At 42.3% G+C, this 23576-nt stretch overlaps 1 protein-coding gene across 1 annotated transcript in view; it reads right to left on the reverse strand.

The window, feature by feature from the left end:
• The window catches only part of KIT (KIT proto-oncogene, receptor tyrosine kinase), a 68001-nt gene extending 44937 nt beyond the window's left edge, over positions 1–23064 (reverse strand). The window contains exon 1 of the mRNA XM_050945508.1: positions 22959–23064. Within this exon, the coding sequence (XP_050801465.1) occupies positions 22959–23022 (64 nt within the window). The 5' untranslated portion in view covers positions 23023–23064. The remainder of the gene's footprint in view (positions 1–22958) is intronic.
• Positions 23065–23576: the final 512 nt, after the last annotated feature.

A 23576-nucleotide genomic window follows, 5' to 3' on the forward strand; every position in this document is an offset into this window, starting at 1 on the left:
CAGATGACCACTGATTGTATTTTTAATTGTGTGTTGTCGAGATCTAAACTCTCTTTGCCCAATATTTATTATTGTTTTAGCTGCTTTGCAATAGGAACTGCAACCACATCTATTCTGTAAGTAGATTAAGTATATGAATATATATGGCTTCAGTGTAAAGTTTACAATACATTTATTTTCTTTGATGAAATACTAATTTGTAATCTCTTACAGAAGTACTCAATATAATGCAGGTATTCCTACACCTCCAGCTGCAACATTAGAGGAACTGTTTTCTTCCAGTAGAGCTAGCCCCCTCAAGTCACCAAAGTTAACATCTCTTTCACTGCACATACCATGGTCTACCCTGATTGCAGCTTTAAAAAAGTTTCTGAGGAAGTACTGCTATGCAAACTATTATCCCCCAAATGTAAAATGTAAAACATTTTCCCACCCCAAAGCCAACCAACAGCATATTAAGGCCTACCTGTCTAAACTGTATTTAAATAAGCCAAATAGTTTTTTTGCTGAGCTAGCATACCCCATGTTTCAGCCTAAAGAAATTCAAAATTAATCTCGAAAATGGGAGTTCCTATGGGGAATGAAGACAAACTCTTACTAAGGTTGTCCTGTCTGAACCACACATATCATATTACATTTATGCAAATTATGCTGAGGTCTTGTGACAGCAATCAATGCCTATCCTGACACCCTTAAGAATCTGTGCTTAGTCGGGTCAATGACCATCTGTTTATCTCATGACAACCGTCCACACACTAAATATATTGAAATACATTAAAAAAAATTCAGCCACACTTGATGACCAACAGGCATATATACTGGTAGAAATATACTGCAGTTGGCGATAAAACTTGCCTTAGTTTTCTTTCAAAAACACACACTCTGATGTGGTCAATTTCCCTACAAATAGGGACAATACCACAAGTTCAATCAAAACACTCTATAATTAGTTTGGACTCCATTATATTCCAGCCTTCATTCATTTATTTCTCAGCTTTAATGGCTCTTAAGGGTATATAAATGGATTAAGATCAAGTCAAATAAATGCTCCTGTTGCTGAGAAATCCAAAGACAATGGTCTGAGCTACACTAGCAGGGGCGCGGGGAGGGTTCGAACTAAGATACGCAACTTACTGTAGCTGAAGTCAAAGTATCTTAGTTCGACTTACCTGGCCGTCCTCATGGCAGCAAGTCAACTGCTGTGGCTCCCCTGTCGACTCCACTACTCCTCCGGTCAAGGTGGAGTACGGGCATCGATTAGCTGATCGATTTATCACGTCCAAATGAGATGCGATAAATTGATCCCCGATACATCAAACACTACCCGCCGATCCGGTGGGTAGTATAGATGTATCCAATGAAAGAGTATACGGGAAAGAATGAAGGTCAGAACTGCAGGCTGGATTTCTGGACTGAGATCGCTCTGTCACTGCTGATTAAAGGCATTTATCACTGCTCAACTAGAAAGATAAACCATTTCCTAACATTACTGGAAATAATCCATATGAAGACCTTCAACCTATACATACAGAAACAGCAGAATCTGTACAAAGTATTCTAAAATATAATCATATCCATTTCCAGCAAAGAGGCAGACAACATTGTTACACAGCCATACTCCATGTTCATCGCTCTGCCAAACTTAGTCTGCTTTGACCCACTGAATGCATATAATAGTTCAAGTCAGGAGTTCAAAGTCTACTATGTTTACAGTAGGCCCCATCTTCCAAGCTGCCGAACACACTCAGCTTCCAACAGGTACTGAGACGCAGGACCTGTCCCAATGTTTACAGCAAAGTCTGTATGTCCATTGTAGCAATGTAAGTTTCATGTGCTGGGATTGGGGGGAAGGAAAGGAAAGGGAACAAACACACCATAGCATTTAGAAAGCAAAATCCATGCCTTATGAACACTCCAGTAACAGACAATCTACGTTTCAGGGCATTGATACAAAAAATGTAGAACAATTATTTCTAAGCAACATAGAATAATAGGCTTCTGCCCCAAAGTTTTAACAACCTAAATTAAACTTAATGTACTGAGCAATGTCATCAGACTAAGGATCTCATTGAAAAGATCACTGAAATCAATGGAAAGGCATTGCACATGTGTCTGCTAGGGAAGGGAGTTGGGGAGTTGGAGAATGAGGGTTACAAAAGTGAAAGACAACAAGATATGCTTTGTATTACGCATCTAAATATCTCTGATCTTTAAAAAAGACTAACTTAAAGTAGTATGGTTTATAGGTAGTAAGTGAGATGAAGGCTGTGTGTGTGTATGTCTCTGGGAAGAGTGATTTAAGTGATGGAAGCCTGAAGACTTTTTTTAAGTTTCTGATCCTCTTAATCCCAAACAGATTGTATTCACCTTTTTAACATCAGAAACAGGATTATGCCTACAGTTGGTTTTGAACAGAGCTGGGGCACATGCAGGAGCAAACTACAGATACATGAAGTTAGTGTTCCATAGCTAAACAGTCACTTTCACCCATCTTTATTGCTTTAGTTTATCAAAGCTTGTTTAATTATTAAAATGCTGGGATCAACTGTGAGCAATACCGTTTATTGAAAAAAGAACTGAAGTATCCTGGAAAAAGCTTTGTAAGCCACAAAGCTGGAGGATGGGGTATATCGCAATAGTGACTTCTGCAACAGAAGGGAGAGCTGGAAAATAGGGCTGAAAGAATTAGAAAATGATATGGCTTGTGTAATAGGGAAAGGCACTGATAGGTGGAAATTTAAATCATGTTAGTAAGCACCTTCGTGTTGCCCCAAGCTGCCAAGCACATAAAAGAGATTGCATTGCAATTGAAAAATGAGACTAGGGCCTTGTCTACACTTACTGGGGGTTCGATGCGCGGTGATCGATGCATCGATGGTCAATTTAGCGGGTCTAGTGAAGACCCGCTAAATTGAACGCATATCACTCTCACATTGACTCCTGTACACCACCAGAACGAGAAGCACGAGGGGAGTCAATGGGAGAGCATCTCCAGTCGACATTGTGTAGTATGGACCTTGCGGTAAGTAGATCTAAGTACATCAACTTCAGCAACGTGAATAACGTAGCTGAAGTTGCATAACTTAGATCGATCTCCCCCCATAGTGTACTTAGGAGTCAGGAGATCTGGGTTCTACTCCTAGCTCTGACATTGGCTTCCTCTGCAACCTGGGCCCAACCTTTCTGTGCCTCAGTTTTCCCCTTGCCATACAATTATCAAATATTAACAGAATTGGGAGTTTATAGCAGGTCTGCCATGCACAACAGCAACCAGGGTACACTTTCAGAAGTGAGTCTTAGAAAATTTGTATGAGAAGATTCTTACACATTAAGGATTGATCAGCCAAATACACCATCAGGAATATAACTTAGTTGAGCTTTACAGTAGAACCAATATCATGTGAAAGACATTAACTGAAATGTAAATACACACTTCAATATACAGATTCCTATAATTCTAATTTTCTTACATGTGGCTGGCGAGACGAAGGACGCTGGGAGGCTAAAGGAGTTTGCCAGCAGATGGAGAATGGGAATGAGGCCTGTACATCCCCGCCAACAAAAGCAAGGCAAGGAGATCACCTCAGTGAGCGAGGTGTCTGTTGGTGGAGTCCCTAAGGAAGCAGGCAAGAGAGCTGCAAAAGGAGGTAGCTTGTCTGAATATCCCCTGGGAGCACAAGGATTTCATCAGCAGGATGCACAAAGGATGCTAGCTAACTACAGGTAACTACAGCGGCACAAGAGGAAGAAGAACCGGCTGCTCTACGAGGAGGAAACTGACTTCTGGCCACTTGAGTAGACAGTGCTCCACCCTCACCCAGGTTCTTCATCCATCATGGTCAAGAATCAATATAATATACTGGAAACAGGCGGGGAGGGGCAGACCCCAGTGTCTGAAGAGAAGGAGCCACCAGCCACAAGGCTGAAACACTAACGACCACTGCACCAAGAGGAAGAGGCACAGAGTACTGGTGGTCAAGGACTCCCTTCTGAGGAGAATGGAGGCATCCATTTGCTGACCTGACAAAGTCCTGGGAGGTGTGCTGCCTGCCTGAAGCCACATTTAAGCCATTACAGAAAGGTTCTTGAGGCTCATCTGTCCCTCTGACCACTACCCCATGCTGCTCATCCCAGTGGGCACTAACGATACTGCCAGGTATGACCCTGAGTAGATCAGCAGTGACTACAGGGCTCTGGGAGCAAGGATGAAGGAGTTCGGGGTTAAGGTGGTGTTCTTGTCCATCCTCCCAATTGAGGGTAAGGGCCCAGGCAAGGACACATTTATTCCGGAAACGAATGCCTGATTGTTCAGATGGTGTTGTTAGAAGGGCTTTCACTTCCTTGACCTTGGGATGCTGTTTTTGGGAAGGAAGATTGGGAAGAGATGCAGGGGTGCCATTCATAAGGGGCATTGGGGGGGGCCTTCTGCTTCCTCCCCACCCGAGTTTTGACACGTCCTAGCCCCAGTGTGGAATGTGAGTTCTCCAGAGAAGAGGTGCTGCTCCCAGCTTGTGCCCCTGGGGCAGGGAGTCAGTGTTTTGTTTACAAACAGAGGCAGGGTGATTAAGATAAGAAAGGGCCAGAAATTAAAGTTAAATGAAGCTGTAAAACAGGAATCCGTCTGCGGGGAAAGGGGAGTGTTGAAGGGGACTCAGAAGAACTACTTGTTTCAGAAAATCGAGGAAACAACCAGGAAGGCAGCCATTTTAGGGTATGTCTACATTGCAAAAAAACAAAACAAAACCCTAGCAGCAAATCTCAGAGCCCAGGTAAACTGACTCAGGATCGTGCTATAGGGCTAAAAATAGCCATGCAGACAATTGGGCTCCGTCTGGAGCCAGGGCTCTGAGACTCTCCCCAGTCTCTTCTATTATAGTCCCATAGCATAATCGCCCCAGAAGCCCAAGTCAGTTGATCTGGACTCTGAAACTCATTGCCATGTGTCATCTTTTTGTCTGTCTGTCTTTTATTTATTTTTTTTCTTCCCAGTGCAGACATATCCTTAAATTTCATTCTGCTAAGGAGGGAAAAATTGGGTCCAAATCTGAAGGAGGAATACCATTTGGGGGTAAGTGATCATGAAATGGTAGGTTTCATTGGTCTAAGGAAAGAAAGGAATGAGAACGGTAGGATACAGACAATGGGCTTCAAAAGAGCAGACTTTAACAAACTCAGAGAACTGGTAAGTAAGCTCCCATGGGAAGAAAATCGAAGGGATAAAGGAGCTCAGGAGAGCTGGCAGTTTCTCAAAGAGAAAATATTAAAGACATAACTGCAAACTATCCGAATGCGAAGGAAAAAAGAATAGTAAGAGGCCAACATGACTCCATCAGTTGCTCTTTAATTATCTGAAAATAAAAAAGGAAACATGGACAAATTGCTAAGGAGGAGTACAAAAGAATAGCATAAGCATGTATGGACAAAAATCAGGAAGGCTAAAGCAAAAAATGAGTTAAACCTAATGAGAGAAATAAAATGCAAGAAGATCTTTAAATATTTTAGGAATAGGAGAAATATGAAGGAAAGTGTAGGTCCTTTACTTAGTGGGGAAGGAGAGCTAATAACTGATGACATCAAGAAGGCTGAGATATTTAATGCCTATTTTGCTTTAGTCTTCACTCAAGAAGTGACCAGATACTCAACACAATTAATATTAACAAAGTATTCAAATTGGCAAAGCCTGATGAAATTCATCCTAAGGAACTAGCTGAAAGAATCTTGGAACTGTGAGCAAGTATCTTTGAGAACTCATGGAGGACAGGTGAGGTCCCAGGGTATTGGAGAAAATTAGTATTTATCTTTAAAAATGGGGAAAAAAGATGACCCAGGGAATTACTGACTAGTCAGCCTAACTTCAATACCTGGAAAGATACTGAAAAAAATTATTAATCAACTTGTAAGCACCAAAAGGAAAAAAGCCTTATAAGGAATAGCCAACATGGATTTGTCAAGAACAAATCATGCCAAACCAACCTAATTTCCTTCTTTGAAAGGGTTACTGGCCAGTGGATAGGGAGGAAGTAGTAGATCTGATATATCTTGATTTTAGTAAGGCTTTTGACACAGCCTCATGTGACATTTTCAAAAGTAAACTAGGGAAATTACCATATGGTGGGTATACAACTGATTGAAAGACTGTACTCAAAGAGTAATTATCACTGGTTTGCTGTCAAACTGAGGATGTATCTAGTGAATACTCACAGGAGTCAGTCCTCAGTCTGATACTATTCAATATTTCCATTAATTACTTGGATAATGAACTAGAGAGAGTATGCTTATAAAATCTGCAGATGACACCAAGCTGGGAGGAATTGCAAGCACATAGGAGTCAAGTATCAGAGGGCTAGCCGTGTTAGTCTGGATCTGTAAAAGCAGCAAAGAATCCTGTGGCACCTTATAGACTAACAGACGTTTTGGAGCATGAGCTTTCGTGGGTGAATACCCACTTCCTCAGATGCATGCATCTGAGGAAGTGGGTATTCACCCACGAAAGCTCATGCTCCAAAACGTCTGTTAAGTCTATAAGGTGCCACAGGATTCTTTGCTGCAAGCACATAGGAGGACAGTATAAGGATTCAAAACAACCTTGACAAATTGGAGAATTGGTCTGAAATCAACAAGATGAAATTCATTAAAGAAAAGTTCAAAGTACTACTCTATGGAAGGAAAAGTCAAATGCACAACTACAAAATGGGGAATAACTGACTAGGCAGTAGTACTGTGGAGAGGATCTGGGGTTAAAGTGGATCACAAATTGAACATGATTAAATTGTGAAAAAGGCTAATATTCTTGGGTTTATTAACAGTAGTGTTATATGCAAGACATGGGAGATAACTGTCCTACTCTACTGGGCATGGGTGAGGCCAATTCTGTGCGCCACACTTTACGAAAGACGTAGAAAAATTGCAGACTTCAAAGAAGAGCAACAAAAATGATAAAAGGTTTAGAAAATCTGATCTATCAAGGTTTAAAAAAGTAGGAATATTTAGTCTTTAGAAAAAAAGACTGAGGAGGAACTTGATAACACTCTTTAAATATGTAAAGGGCTGTTATAAAGAGGACTAAAATACAGACAAGAAATAATGGGCTTAATCTGCAGCAAGGGAGACCTGGGTTAGATATTAGGAAAATCTTTCTTAATATAAGGATGGTTACACACTGAAATAGGATTCCAAGAGAGTATGTGGAATCCCCACCATTGCAGGTATTTAAGAACAGGTTGAACGAACACCCCTCATTGATGGGCTCCTTGGTCCTCTCTCAGCACAGGGGTCTGGACTTGATGACTTCTCAAGGTCCCTTCCAGCCCTACATTTCTACATTCTCTGAAAAGCGCTCCGCAAGACCTTACATTTAACATTTTTAAACTACCTTCCCCATTTCTTTGAAAAAGGACATAAATCAGGAAGCTAAAAATAGCAATACAACAATAAAGTATTTTCAGTTTTGTGTTGAAAGTCCATAATGTTGTAACTGACTCCTCTGCAAGGTGTTGCTGTGAGTGCTGTTTTACATCAGTTCCCACTAGAGAAGTGGTCGGATCTTCTGAGTACCACTGTAGATCACTAGGCTCTGTGGGCTGCAGTCCTTGGGCGGTCCGCACTACACATTTCTGGATTCCAAGGAACTAAGAGAGGATTACTTTACTATGGCTTCCAGCAGCAAATGGTGTAATTACCTGCCTAGCCACAAGGTCTTCAAGAGATACAACAAAAATCTACCCAATTGTTCCTAACCAAGTCCCAAAGGGCAGCCTACATCAGGGATATAATGGTTACCATCTCATCTGGGGACATATCCTACAAATCCTCTGCTGTTGCATATATGCTGACCTCAAGTCTTCTGCTGAAGGCCACTGTGCTGTATTCACCTGCCAGCAACAGATTGCTTTCCTGCCTGGCTTTCAGCTTTCTAGTCTCACACTGGCCTCCTGCTCACACACAGCTGCTGGCTCTCTCCATCCCAAGCCCAAGCCACTCACCTCAAGATGTACTTCTTTCTCCTGTACTCTCCGGATTGTGGAGACCTCTGTTGGCTAGATATTTTCCCTACAGCTCAGCCAGGTAGTGGAAAGTTACCTCAAAATAAGGCAGCAGGTTCATTACCATATACTTGGAGCAAATCCTTCCCTCTCCTCCACCTCAATATTCTATGGCAATCAAGCCAATATAAGAACCAGGATTAACATACAGATTCTTTGTATGAGCTCAGCCTTGCACACTCTTCATAATCTTGATAGTGATAAATGGCTCCTAATTAAGTTGTACTAATATTATACAAAGAAAATAATTCATCCATCACAGTTTTCTAAATTATCAGTACTGGGTTTATGGAGAAGAAATGACAACTGGAACTACCTTTCATATTTTTCCATGACAAGTGCTCTTTGGATCTTAAGTTCAAGTGACATTTTCATGACTGTTTGCAAGGCTGCAGTAAACTTGCTGAGACCTATTTCTTCTTCATCTCCTGTCTCTTTGACCACACAGTCCTTGTTCACCACATTTTTCAGATTTCTATTAAATAGTATACAGGAGTTGAAATAAGTTGTACATTTTCATTGTCATCAACACAATATACTGAAGTAAAGTTATGACTGAAGCTGGATTTTAGTTCCTTTCACTTAGAATTTTTTTATCCTGAAATTTTATGCTAAAAGGAAACAAATAAGGTTACATCTTAAATACTAGTCACACAGGGCAGCTGTAACTTATTTTGGTGTATAAAACTCTCCCAAATTTCTTCAAAGGGGAGAAGGTATTAAATTTTACATAGTTGAGAAAAGTAATCCCCATTTGTCCTACCCCATTCCATTTACTAGGCATCCCCCTCAGGCTAGACTAGAAGTTTAGTAATGCCAAAATGTCAATTGTCTAGAATTTAATCGAAGAGCCATGTCAGGTAGCATTTAAATTATGCTTCTCAGTGAAGAAGGCCTGCAGAGTTGCCTTGTACTTTGCAAAAGAGAGCCGCCCATGCTGAATTTGTTGCACCCTCCACAAAGGGGAATTAAATACACTTGAGTGTGTGATCAAATACATGATTTTCAAAGGTGCTGAGCACCTGTAGCTCCTAGTGACGCTTTTGAAATTTGTTTGAAAAAAATGCCTTCTCATTCCCTTCCTCAACTTCAGTCTGAGGACTTGTCTACACTTAAAATGCTGCAGCGGTGCAGCTGCATCATGCAGTTATGCTGTTGTAGCACTTCAGTGAAGACACTACCTACATCTCTGTGGGCTGGTCCACACTACGGGGGGGGAAATCGATCTTAGATATGCAACTTCAGCTACATGAATAACGTAGCTGAAGTCGAATATCTAAGATCGGATTACTCACCCGTCCACACCGCACAGGATCGATGTTCGCGGCTCTCTCTGTTGATTCCGGAACTCCGTTGGGGTTGATGGAGTTCCGGAATCAATATAAGCGCGCTCAGGGATCGATATATCGCGTCTAGATTAGACACGATATATCGATCCCCGAGCAATCGATTTTAACCCGCCGATACGGCGGGTAGTCTGGACGTGGCCTGTGAGAGCTTCTCCCATCAGCGTAGGTACTTCACCTCCCCAAGAGGTGGTAGCTATGTCGACACACTTAATCACCAGGGAAGAGCTCTCCCGGTGATATAAAAACCCCACCCCAAATGAGCGGTAGTAGTTTTATTGACAGGAGTGTGGCTCCCAGCGATAAAGCGCTGTCTATACTGGCGCTTTTCAGCACTAAAACTTTTGTCGCTCAGGGGTGTGTTTTTTCACACCGCTGAACGACAAAAGTTTTTGCACTCAAAGTGGCAGTGTAGACACAGCCAGAGTCTTCAACAATGTCTGTCTTTTAACATTAACTTTCTTATCTTTCAAACCTAACACTGAATAGGAACACAATGAAAGGCGGTGATGGTGACAAGAATTAAGGTATTACTGGTAAAAACCCCAACCCAGTGCTCCAATGATGTGGCTGGGCCTGTTGCAAAGCAGTGGCTGTGTAGCAAGCCAGGAACTACGGAGAAGCTGGATGCAGAGCACAATCCCAGTAACTGCATGCAGAGCTTCCATGGAGGGAACAGGCTGTGACTGACAGACATTACAGCTGAGTGCAGGTCTGTGTAAGACTTATAAGGGAGCGGAGCAGCACCAACTGGGTAGGGAGCCAGTGCGTAGGGTTCCCCACTGAGAGACACTAAATGAGCCTGGCCTGGAAACCTTCAAGCTCTGGTTTGCTTGTATAGAGACTGGACTGGAGAGGGCACCCCAGGCCTGAGGAGTCTTAACTTTCAATTAGACTGCCTACAATGCCTAGCTGCTGAAGTACCTGCATTGCTTTTCCTGACTTGCAGTACACCTAGCAGGCTACTGGGGTATAGTATCCTCCAGCACTGAGCAGTCTCAATAATTACAATAGCAATCTCAATAATTACAATAGATTTTGAGGTAGCAAGCTTTCAATGATGCTGTGTTAAACAGAATTAATCCTGATGCACAACTGGACTTAATCTGATTAGAAAGAATGTCCAAACTTAAAACAATGTAAATGGACAACCATAGAGTACAGATCTGTGGTGAATATAAACACGCATTCATCCAAATAAAATAGCTGCTTGCAGTAACACGTGTAAAATTTGATATTTTACATGTCCTCTAGAATGACATTACCTTCTAATGTATTGTTTTCTTTTTACTCTAGTTTTCTAAATTGCTAATCAACTAATTGCTCCAATAGTTATTTTCTGCAGCCATTATACATTTAAATAAATAAAATACAAAATAATTAAGACAGAACAATTAAAATGGATTGAAAAGCATGCTAATGGACAAAATTAGTTTATTCAAATTCTGTTTTTCATTCATCACTACATTTGCTGGTCAATTTGCTTAATGGATTTTCAATCTCCTCTCACTCTTTTTTGGTGACATTTACTTTAAAAAGTACATTATCTTTTCCTTCTGTTTCCATTTTAAAAGAATATATCTTGTAATGAGCACAAGCTTGAAATGTTGCTTTCTGGATTTTTGTGAAAAGATAGTTTCAACAAAGGCAAGCGAGAAAACTTGGAGCATGTAGTTTTTTGCCCTTGGATTGCAATTTGAATCAATGGTTACTTGGAAAAAGCTCAATTAAGGAAGGAAATGTAGGACTTTTGGCAATGTGAATGATTATTATTTCAAGCCCTGGCAGCAACTTTATTAAACGATAGCAATTTCATTAAAGGTGCACTGGTAGTCATCTATGCAGCTCCTTCAGAGGGGAAAAAGATACCAATAATTGTATAATTATGTTACTCTTACATTGGACCACATTAAATACCACGTTAGAGGACCAAAGTTTTTTACTATCTCTACATACTTTATTTTGTATTAATTTTTTCAACAAAATTACAGCAATGAATAAAAAATTGACACAAAAAAGACCCAGCCACAGAATCATGAGATTAGTGTATATTGATTATTGTTTTAGTCATGACCTATCTAAGAAATTTACATGGCTCCATTACCACATTATGAAAAGACATCACCTTTGCATATAATGCATCCATATGACACCAAGTTTTTGTTTGTTTCCGCATTTAATTGCCCATGTAAACTAATTTTCTTCATTGCATCTGTGTTTGAAAATTTTTATATATGTTAAGAGTATTCAGAACTATATTTCCATTTTCTAAATATTGTATAAGCTCTGCTAAGATTTGGGATGTCGTTACTCATTTCTTGGTGTTCACTCTAAGACTAAACTCTTCTACCAACTCGTGTATACATATTTTTAAGAGGGGCATCTCATTGTACTTAGGTCTATAGAAATGCCTTTGTACATATTGCTCCAGTATATATTTTTATGATTTGTGGCCAGGAAACATTATATAGGGCAGATTAGCTGCTGGTTGGCAGCATCTCCAGAATTTACCATGGTTAGCAAAACCTGCTTCATGTAGTCATTCTAGAATTCTGTAAAATCTGTGTAAAATTTGGTTTTGGAAGTGTCACACAGATAGTGAGTCAGATGCATTTCTGACAATCTGTCATATTTCTTCCTAGTCTACTTTTGACAAGGAAATATAATAACTAAACCTCACATTTTAACTTTTATCTTGGATGTCAGCACATACTACAAATAAGTCATTTATATAAATTGCCTGCCAGGTTGTCTTTACTTTCCTAAAATATTAACACAGTCATCTAAGAGATGTATTTTTCTATGCACAGTTTAATTGCTTATGCATAATTGATTGCAGGTAGTTGCCCATAGAAAGTGCCATGTGATAGAAGTGGGTGATATGTTTTGCACAAGAAATGGTAGGAATCTAATTAGTCCATATTTATTACTTGTTTATTTTTGCATCTACTTGTCCATCCACTTATAAACACACCTAACTTTGTGCTATCTAGCTAGAGGTATTTTCATCTTTGGCAAAATTAAAAAGGCAGTGAAACAGATTCTGACTTCCACTTACTCCAGTGTAGCTTCATTTATTCAAAGGAGTTACTAGGGATTTACACTGGTGTAAACAGTTCCGAATCTGACCCTTGTATTCAAAAAGCAAATGACTGCAATGTAGCCAAACAAATTTTAGACAGTGTTTGAAGAGATCTCTGTGTGAGAGAGTCACCATTTATATTTGCTTAATGTCACGTAGTCAAAGGCTGTGTTTTTTTTGTAACCAACAGTTTGTTTCATTAGCTCATGGCTCAATCCCAATTTTACCACCATCTGCAAGCCCCCTCGAGCTGGTAGTCTACACAGTGTATATATTGTTACTACACTTCCCTAGTCCAGCTCTGTATACAGTCTGAGATCCTATGCACATCCCATACAGGCCATCTCCACCATGGCCCCACCTCCTGCTTGGAATGGTGGTAGCAGAAGAGGCCACAAGATCTGTCTGCTGTAAAGATGGGGCCAGAGGACCCACTGTTGCTCCTCTTCAGGGAGGCTGAGACCTCCCTCCTCTTCTCCGGCACACTGCTCAGTCTTCTGGGAGGCTGTCGTCCAACCCAGAAAGAGGAAGACTGTAACCCCACCCATCCAGCAAAGGATCCTGTGTTGTGTGTGTACATCTGCCATCTCAGTCAAGAACCCTACTGGATTGGTAGCAGGGGCCCCCCAACTACATACACAGTCCTCTGTTAAGCAAGGTTCTGAAGTAGTGGCAGCCTACTCTACTTCTGGACTATAGGCGACCTAGGTCATCCCTCTTGCTCAGGCCAGTGCTCCTTGTCTTCAAGCAGGAGGGATGGGTTTTGGTCTACGAGGAGGGAAACTTCAAGTTTCCCAGTACTTCAGAAGAGAGTCGTGGATATGCACAAAGAGGGCTTCCTGACACAATTGCAATTTGAATTAATACAATTGGTCCAGTGTAAGTAGCATCCCATGTTGGCATCTTGCAGGAATGGAGTGTGCTTGATGAGTGGCACTTGAATGTGTACAGCTATTTTTATTCCCTCAATTTGTCTTCTTTTTATTGCACTGTAACACAGTCTTTCAATATAATATTAACATAGCTGTGAACATATCAGAATTAAAGAAAAAAATAGCAATGAATTGTACAATACCTGGAAGTTAGAAGTGCTGTGGAATAAGAAGCTTTGAGAGCCTGTGTTACAAATAAATAAATAAAATAAAATAAAAAAGCCTATCACCCTATGAGGAAGAAACAGTCATTTTGCTGAAGTTAATGTGACATTTCTAAGTTAAAAAATTATACTTTTCCAACCATCAGAAGAATGCTTCTATTCCACATCTGTGTTGCCTTGCTAGCCAGCTTCCTGGGTTTAACAACAGTTTTGTCCTTCCTATCCAATTCCCTTTAAGCCAAATAGTCATACTGCAAGCAATCAAAATGCGGTGTTGCCTACTCTCTGAATATTTGAGTCTTGCGATATTTGGGTTTTTAAAAAAAAAAAAACAGCCCCACCTCCTAGAGTCATGTGAATGTGAGTTTTGGCTTTCATTAAGAACATTTGCAAGTTTCTAGCCTTCAGAGGAAAACTTGAGAATATTACCAATGGCACCCTAGAATCTCAGAAACCAGAAAAATAGAAAACTCAAAACGCATTATTTTTTTAAAAGTGATTTATAAGGCAATATCATGATTTGGCCTGCAGATATGATTTTTGAATGTTTAAGGTTGGGAATAGGCAAAACAACATTTGTTTCTGAGTGTTTTACAGTTAATTTGGAGCTTTTTCACTTACAACTCCTTAGTTTTCTGAATGACAGGAGATTACTAGTGAAGTTCCTCTTTAAAACCATCCAGCTCAGGTTCTTCAACTCAGCATTTGTATCAGGCCTTTCACTTGTTAACAGTCCACTATATGCCATGAGGAATACACCAGTTCACCATATGTGGAACATTGCCAGGTAGAGACTACTACCGACAGAAAACAGAAGGAAATGTTGGTCAAAAAACACCTTTGTAATCTCTTTGCCCAACCATTGTAACTCATTTGTCATGCTTCCAATAAGCACTAATATGGAAAGTAACAGGCTATCTGATTCAAATCTAAATTCTCAAATTTCACTTACAAAGCTCTCAAAAACAAACGCAAGTTAGCTTTATCTTCGTAAGATTGTGCATCATCAACCTATGTTCCCTTCACCGCTCATATCTATCACTGCAGTTATTCCATTTGTCCACTGAAGTTTTCCCAATATCAAGTATTTAGTAGTTCTATTTCATGATTCTGTACTCAGCTGTTGCCTGAGATTTCAAATGCTAATCACTTGATGTTTTCAAATGCAAAACTACAGAAATGTGTGGTTGATTATGTTATTAAGTAGTGCTTAATTTTAGTTAAGTTGCCCTCAGGTGATCTGTGAAAAGCAGTACAGAGTTATTTATTGTGTATCTGCATTAGAAAAGATCAAGAACAAAACATATATTGGGTAACCTACTTTTTGGAGTAATCCATCAAAATAGCAAAGAATAAATCCACTAAAAGATTAACATTTACTGTACCTTCTAATTATTGTAACCCTGAAAACGTCACATTCACTCTTCAAACACAGAAGTTTACACTACTCTTTTATGCTTTTATCACAAACTGCAGCAATCTTAGCCAGTGAGCAAACAATACATTTCAGTTTCCAGTGTCAGATCCCAAGCCAATGAGACTACTCATGCGTAAAGTTAAGCACATGCATGACTGTTTGCAGAATTGGCTTTTAATAGCAGTTAGGTGCCTAAGTGCCCTTTTGAACACCCTTTCAGTCTCTTAAAATTCATAAATAAAACAAAATACCCCAACAGTAAAAATAGCAAAGCAAAAGAGTTGTTTTAATCAGTTTTCTAACTGGTTCTGTGCATTCTTGTCAGAGTTTGATTTTAAATAATGAGCAAAAGCTTTGGAATGAGAGAAAAGTTTAAATAGAAGACTGGGTTTTCACCTTCAGCTGCAATTCAGCTTTTGCCACAAACTGAACAATAATCTGAACGCTGCAGAACAGAACAACAATTTTGGGAGGTGAGGGAATCAGGTAGAACACTAAAAGGGTGATCCAGATGTCCCGATTTTATAAGGACAGTCCTGATTTTTGGTTCTTTTTCTTATATAGGCTCCTATTACCCCCTACTCCCTGTCCCGATTTTTCACATTTGCTGTCCAGTCACCCTAAACACTAATGGGCAAAAACAAGGCAAAGATCTATACATAAAATGAAAAGTTGTGCCACACTGAAGACTACTTAAAGTAAAAATTATTTTCAGGATATTAGAACTCATTTCCTCTTGTCCTTTTTTAAACAGCTGAAAGAGACTTGAGGAAGTGAGTCAAAATCCTGGAAGATGTTTGTACTACACTAAAAAGAAAAACAACATCTGTAAAATAACGTGTGCATATATACATTGAGAAAAATAATGTGCAATGGCTTCATCTCTCATGCATTTACCTTCATCAGTGAAGAGTGCAGGACAGCCCAAAAATGGCTTAACCTTGACCAACTACTGTCTCTCCTTACCAGATCAATATCATAATAGATTTTCTGTCATGTATTGTATATAAGTATGTTGTTGAGCCTCTTTGATGCTTTGAAGTTCTTGTTTTTTCCAGATTTCTTACCTTAAGACTTTTTCAGATTATTTACTGAAAACTCAGGGTGCAAAGAAACTTTTCTTCAAAATATAAATACATAGCATTTTATGTTTAGTCTAACAGTGATAGATTTGTTACAAAATATTTAAAATATTTTGAATCTAACAAGAGTTATACAGTAATTACAACAAAGGTATATACACTGTATTAAATTAAACAATAGAATACACAGAATATAGAGGCAGCATAGGCCACAGAAGAGAACTGGAAGTCAAGCTAGGTTGAAATTCTTCCCTTTGATGGGGCTAGGATTTCGTTCTTAGAAGTAACAAAGAGTCCTGTGGCACCTTAAAGACTAATAGATATATTGGAGCATAAGCTTTCGTGGGTGAATACCCACTTCGTCAGATGCATGTCTGCATCTGATGAAGTGGGTATTCACCCACGAAAGCTTATGCTCCAATACATCCGTTAGTCTTTAAGGTGCCACAGGACTCTTTGTTGCTTTTTACATATACAGACTAACACAGCTACCCCTCTGATTCTTGATTCCTAGAAGTCTATTCCAGACTTTGCCCCTGGCTTACTGTTCAACCTAGGTCAAGTCACAACCTTTCTGTCTCAGTTTCTCCATCTGTAAAACTGAGTAATACTTATACCACTCTTTGTAAAGAGGTAACCCCTCTGATCTACATATGAGCAGGAAATATTGTTGAAACAATACAATTTATAAGAAGTTACTAACATAAAATGAAAAGTATGTGAAGATTCACCATAGCCTAATTGTGTTAAAGAGTTGGAATAATTTATGTCAATAACAGTGGCACTGCGTTAGAAAAATAGCACACAGAAATGTCACCAATTTGTATCAATAGTATTTAAATTGGATTTGAACATAAATCCTGCTTCTTACCAAACCCTGCTCATTCTCTGCTACGCAGCAATGAGTAAATCCTAGAGGAATCAAAGGTAGGCACATGATCACAGCAGTTTCCCAGTGACTCTGGCAGGAAAAGAGTACAGTATTGTGCAATCCTTGACATTTCCATTCTGCTCCTGGCATCGCTTCGGGCAACCGATATGCGCAGGAGACTCATACCTATACTCACTGCTGTAAGGAAGGGAGGGAACAGCAAACAGAATTTTTGGGAGAGGGAGGTAAAACAAACACAGAAATGGAGGGTTGGGGAATCAAATGGGTTGAGGGGCCAAACAAATAGCTTAGCAATAGTACATCTGAATTTTTAGCAAGCTCAGACTCTCTCCCCTGGGGCTGGCAGGCATTGGGAACATAATGGAGACGGACACGCATCCTTCCAGGAAGAGGGCACACCTTATATTATTGTTTAGTTGTCTGAATAAGTGTGTTGATGGGCTCTGAAAGAAACCATGCCAAAACATAGCAGCAGAGAGAATGAGATGAGAGGATTTTCAGGGAGCGTGGGAGGAATAACAAAAAAGGGCTAGATCCACAAAGGGATTTTTGGCACCTAACTGCCACTTTAGGTGCCAAAATGTAGATCCTCAAACACCCTGCTCATGGCTGCAAGCATCTAAAGTCCCTAAGTGCCTAAATTTTCTCTGGTAAAGTCCTCTAGGCACCTACAAAAATCTGCCAGTGACCATGTGCACTGTGCAGTCACCTCACGTGGATGCCTAACTCACGCCTAAGCCTCAGTGCAATCCTGAAGCTGGCCCTGCTCACCTTCCCTGTGGGGAAAACCTGTGGACACTGTCAGAAGCCATTTTACATGATCAGGCCTTACACAGAACAGTGGAGGAGGTGACAGTTCCAGGCCTATTTAATTTTTAGCCCAGTGGTCAGGCATTCATCCAGGATGTGGGAGACCTGCTTCAATTTCCCACCTGACCTGATATGGAGAAAGGACAAGAATTGGAGTCATCCCCTCCCAGAAGAGGGCCCTCACCACTGGGCTGTGGGGTATTCTGGAGCTGGTGTCTCTCTTTCTCTCCTGTTGAAACTGTTCCGCTGCATATAAATAATTAAATACGCACAGAAGCAGGAGGCCTGGAACCTGGGTCTCTCACATGGTGATTACCATAACCACTGGGCTATAGACTCATTCTCACTCTTTTCCACAGGTCTGTGGTTAGGGCACTCTCTTGGGAGGCAGAAAACGCACGTTCAAGTCTCAACTTCCACAAAGGCAGGAATTTAGCCTAGGTCTTCCACATTCTGGGTGAATGCTCTAACCACAGCGATAAAAGTTATAAGGCAAGGTGCCACCACCTCCTCGACACTTTTAAAGAGAAAGTTTAGATGCCTAATTTCAGGAGAGGGTTCATAGCTGTGAATCCTGAGCAGAGAGAGGCATTTTCCACCTGCTAAGACATAAGCACTTGAGGGACACTATGAACCCCCTCTATCCTTGGCATTTCCCATTGGTTAGTGTAGGTGGTACCCTGTTCAGCTCGCTGACTTTTGTGGATCCCATTCTTAGATGCTTAACTCTGTGTCATGTATTGTACAGGGTGCCTAACTCAGGGCTGTGAATTCTACTGGGCACCTAAACAGAAGGTGTTGCAGTGTTGAATCCAAGGCAGGGGGGAGGGGAGACTGAAGATTCTAAGGCCACGTCCACACTATGGGGGGGGAAATCGATCTTAGATACGCAACTTGCTACGTGAATAATGTAGCTGAAGTCGAATATCTAAGATCGGATTACTCACCCGTCCACACTGCGCAGGATCGATGTTCGCGGCTCTCCCTGTCGATTCCAGAACTCCGTTGGGGTTGATGGAGTTCTGGAATCGATATAAGCGCGCTCCGGGATCGATATATCGCGTCTAGATTAGACGCGATATATCGATCCCCGAGCAATCGATTTTAACCCGCCGATACGGCGGGTAGTCTGGACGTGGCCTAACAGAACATCCCACAGAAAGAGTGTATGAACTAACAAAAAAAAAAGTCAAAGGGGAGAAGATGGCAATAAACTGAGATGCAGAAAACACAAGGACAGGGAAAGAGCACAAAATACCAGCAGTGAAGTGAGGGGACTGAAGACATGAATGGCTTAATTTCACAGGAGAAACCATATTAAAGTTTAGTTTTGTACCAACTCATTCTCTTTTTGCAAAAGTGAGGGAGAGGCAGGGGAGGAGAGAAACTCAACTATCTGACAAAGAAATTAAGTGTGATATAAAACACAGACACGCACATACACCCCCCCACACACACACATAAACAGACACTTACCCAAAGACAAACATATTTACCATAGTGAGTCTTACATACTATTCACTTCTCATCCTACTCTAATTCATTAATTCTCATTCACAATTCGCTTCTCATCAATATTAGTAAATTCATCTAAAGTGCCATCCAAAGCAAATAACTCCAGAAAATGTGTCTGAATCTAATCGAGTAAGTAATCAAGAGAAAGAAATAATCTCCCCTGCACCTTCTTCTTCTTGATACAGGAGCCTGGATTTGGTGACCTTCAGGACATGTTGCAAGGCTGACCTGTTTTCCCAGGCTTTTCCTGAGGAAACAAAAAGCTGACTTGAAGGTGACGGACAACCAGAAGACTACTTAAGGGGCTGGGGTCAGAAATGTTATCTGGAGGTTAGTAGACATCAGGGGAAGTTAAATATAATAATCTTGTATATGCTTACAAGAAGTTTGGAGAGTAACCTCTTGTGGGAGGGTTGTTTGTTGTTGGTTTTGTGTCCCTTTTGACCTATGTAATTTCTGTACAGAACTAGAGCACTGAACTGGTATTTTATAAATGTAAATAAATATGGGCTAGAAACTTAGGCAAGGCCATGCTCAGCTTCACCACACCTAACTTTTAAGTCCCTAGAAAATCATTGGGACTCAGAGCCTGAGTTTGGCACCCATGCACCCTATACAATGAATGAGGAGAGACAGATACCTTAGAATGCGATTCACAAAAGCCAGCTTGCTAGGTGACGCCTTGCCTAAACTAGCCAATGGGAGATACCAAGCCAATGGCTTATGCTAAGTCCCGCCTTCTCAGAGACAGGCACCTGTCTGGGCTGCTTTGGCCACTTGGGATTCTCAGGTTTGGTCTACACTACAAATTTGTGTCAATATAACTATGTCGCTCAGGGCTGTGGCTTCTCCTGTCAACATAGCTACCACCCCTATGCTGATGGGAAAAGCTTCACTAAGGCCTGGTCTACACTTGGGAGGAGGGGGAGAGTCGATCTAAGTTACGCAACTTCAGCTATGTTATTCACATACTTAGATCTACTCACCACGGTGTCTTCACCTGCTGATGCTCTCCCGTCGACTCCACTTGTGCCTCTCACTCTGGTGGAGTACCAGAGTCGACAGGAGAGCGCTCAGCGGTTAATTTATCACGTCTAGTCTAGAGGCGATAAATTGACCCCCGCTGGATCGATCACTGCCCACCAATCCGGTGGGTAGTATAGACAAGCCCTAAGTGGCACAGCTGCACCGGTGCAGCTGCAGCACTGTAAGTGTAGACAAGCCCCCAGCTGCACCCCATGCCATTTTTTGCAAGAAGCTGGTGGGGCGAGGGGGAAGAAGGGCAGGAGAAGGACAACCTCCCTCATAATAACTTTTAGCAAAGTGGTTAGGGTACTCATCTGGGATGTGGGAGACCCCTGGTTCACATTCCTCATGGGAAGGGATCTGCTACTTCAAGTGAGTGCCCTAACCGCTGAGCTATGGGAGACTATGATATGGGGCTCCCTCACTCAGTCCTGTTGAAGCTGTTCCACTGTGGCTAAATAATCACAAAATTCAGTGGAGGAAGGGGACGGCCGCTCCCTGTGTGCTAACTACCAGGCTAGAGTGTCTCTCTCTCGGCTGTTCCACTGTGGATAAATTAAAGAACTGTTGGGCCAGAGAGAGTTATTTGCAAGAACCCACTTTCAAGAATCGTGAGAGCAACTTCAGCCACCTTTCATTTTCTGTCACCATGCACTGCTTCCCTCCAGACTTTAGCTTCAAACAAGATAAGGGAGGGAGGAATCAATTGTTTTAAGTTGTCAGGTTTCCAATTTTGATTCCAACAGAGAGCTGAATTCATCCCTGGTGCAACTCCTTTAAATCATTAGAGTTATCCAAGGGATGATTTTAGGCCACCGAGAACATCTGATAGTTTCTCCCCTACACATCTTTTATTAAATATTTTGATGGGAAAATCCTGAATTTGTCAGTCTGATATATCACAGTTACTGCACTGACAGATTGTCATTGGTAGCTTGAGTTGGGTTTGACATTGCCTGACCTATACAATCTAAATCCGGATGATGGCAACTGCTCAGGTTTCACACATATGCTAGTTGAGACTGATTCTGCCACCTTGTTCATGTTGAGCTCCCTTACTTCTACTGCAAGTTGCCCCATTTATTTCAGCAGTACTACCTGCAGAGCAAGGTAAAACTCGGCATAAAGGTGATAGGAATTGCTAAGTGCCTGAGTCTGAGTGACCTGTCCAAACAAAAGAGGGCAATAAATTAGAATGATAATGGCATGACAAGCATGCATAGTTGCTGTCCAATCCCTACCATCAACTCTGTTCTCCAGTTCACTAGGCACAGCATGAGTGAAATAACCTAAAAATCTACAAGCCAGTGCAAGAACTAGAAAGCCTCCTTTAAAAGAGGGCTTGAGAGGTATTCTTACTTGGAAAGAACAGGTGATTAAAAGTTTGTCTCACAAGACTGACAAAATGCATAAATATGTTGACTGGGAGATGCTCTACTAAATTCAGCCATTTAACAGTGCCCTTAAAATGATCTAAAATTAATGAAACCAGCGACAGCCCTGAAGACTATATTTCACTTATACCTTCACCTCTGCTGCTGAAAGCCAGACTCCTGCTCTTGAAAGTATTTCTCATTACCATTTCTGTTGTTTAACAGCCATCTGACCACAGGGACATTTTGTACTGATTACGAGATGGTTTACTGACAAAACAACCCAACCCGGGCAGATGCAAGACCCCTCCCCCACCGACAGATAATAGTTCTCTGAAGAACAAAAAGGTGGATTAACTACTAACACCCCTTCCCTAGATGTGGGAAGCACCTATACCAGGGTGCGTGTAGTGTAGCCTGATTCGCACGCCTGAATAGGAAATATTACCTTGCTCAGGAGCAGTGATTGCTTCTGCTTCCCTCACAGTAGCCCATTCGGACACTGCAATAGCTATCAAGCTACCACGCTGCCCCTCCAAAACCAATGCAAGCCTGACTTCAGGAAGCGCTACAGCGGCATAACGAGACCGGCATTGGAGGGCGGCAAGGAGCGCTCACGCGTCTCCAAACATCGCGCTCAAGCTATTCATTGGCAGGGCGGGCTACGCAAGGACTTGCCAAAGTTCGTGCAACTGAAACTCAGGTCAGTAGTCAATGCAATGCAACAAATCCCCAGCTCCCTGCTGCAGCAGGAGGGACCTCTAAGTAATGGGAGGAACCTGTCCTTTGCGCGAGCCGCTGCTTCTCCTACTTACGGCGCCAGAGTTTTCACAATAAACACAGCTGGTGCGGCGAGCTCGTCGATCTTTATCAACGGAGTGAGGGTAAGAAAACCAGGCACACTGTCCTCCCCCGGCAGAGGCATGGGTGCTGGGTTTACAGTTTGGTCAATGGCTTTCAGTACCACCCCCCATCCCACTACACAAATTGTCCAAGCACCCCTAGGCAGAGGAGCAGAAATTCTCCGCAAACGCCTCCACGCACCCCGGCACTGCACTGCTACCAGCCCTACCTGTCCTGGCGCTGCGCTGGAAGCTGAGGTGCAAGAGCTTTGCTAGCTCCTCACCGGCGACTGCACAGCCCAAGTACCAGCAGGAGAAGCTGGATGAGCACTGCCCCTTCCCTCCCCTCGCTCGCTCGCTTCTGGGAGCAGCGCACCGTCTCCCCTGTGCAACGCGGACCCCCAGCAGCGGCCAGCCCACGCGGCACAATCCCACCTGTTGGAAAGCTCAGCAGCAGCACAGCGCCCGCCAGCTCCCAGGCCAGGTAGGAGCCTTTCATGCTGCCGCTGCGCTCCTCGCTCCCAGCACTGCCGCCAGCCTCCCGCGCGCACAGACACCTCGCTAGTGCGGGAGGGAGAGCCGGGAGCGCACAGCCACCACCGCCCCCATCCTGCTCCTCCTCCAGCCACGCCTCTCCCCCCCACCCTCCCAGTACCGGGCGGCTCAGGCGGGCGCTGCCCGCTGCTCTCTCGGGCTTCTTGGCTGGGGGCCCTTGGTGCCCCCGAGTCTCACGAGTTCCAGGGCCGCTCCCTCCCTTTCAGATGTTGCCCAGGCGGGTCAGAAACTCCTCGCCTCTGCGGTGGGCGGGGGGATGGCGCCGTGTCAGCAAGAGGGGCACAAAAATTAACGGGAATTGGCTTCATACGCTAGAGAAGGGGGAAAAGTATCCAGGGAGCCCGCCGAATGCACGCGGCGGGGACGCTGCAGCTGCGCCGCATGGAGAAGCGACCAGCCAGCAGCTTGGTCATAGTTTTAAGCCCCAGCACTCATAGTAAACTGAGGGTGATGGGGGGGGGGCATATTAACAGGTAGGATCGGCGTCAATCTTGGGTG

Source organism: Gopherus flavomarginatus, chromosome 3 (assembly GCF_025201925.1).
Source record: "Gopherus flavomarginatus isolate rGopFla2 chromosome 3, rGopFla2.mat.asm, whole genome shotgun sequence".
Lineage (NCBI taxonomy): Eukaryota > Metazoa > Chordata > Testudines > Testudinidae > Gopherus > Gopherus flavomarginatus.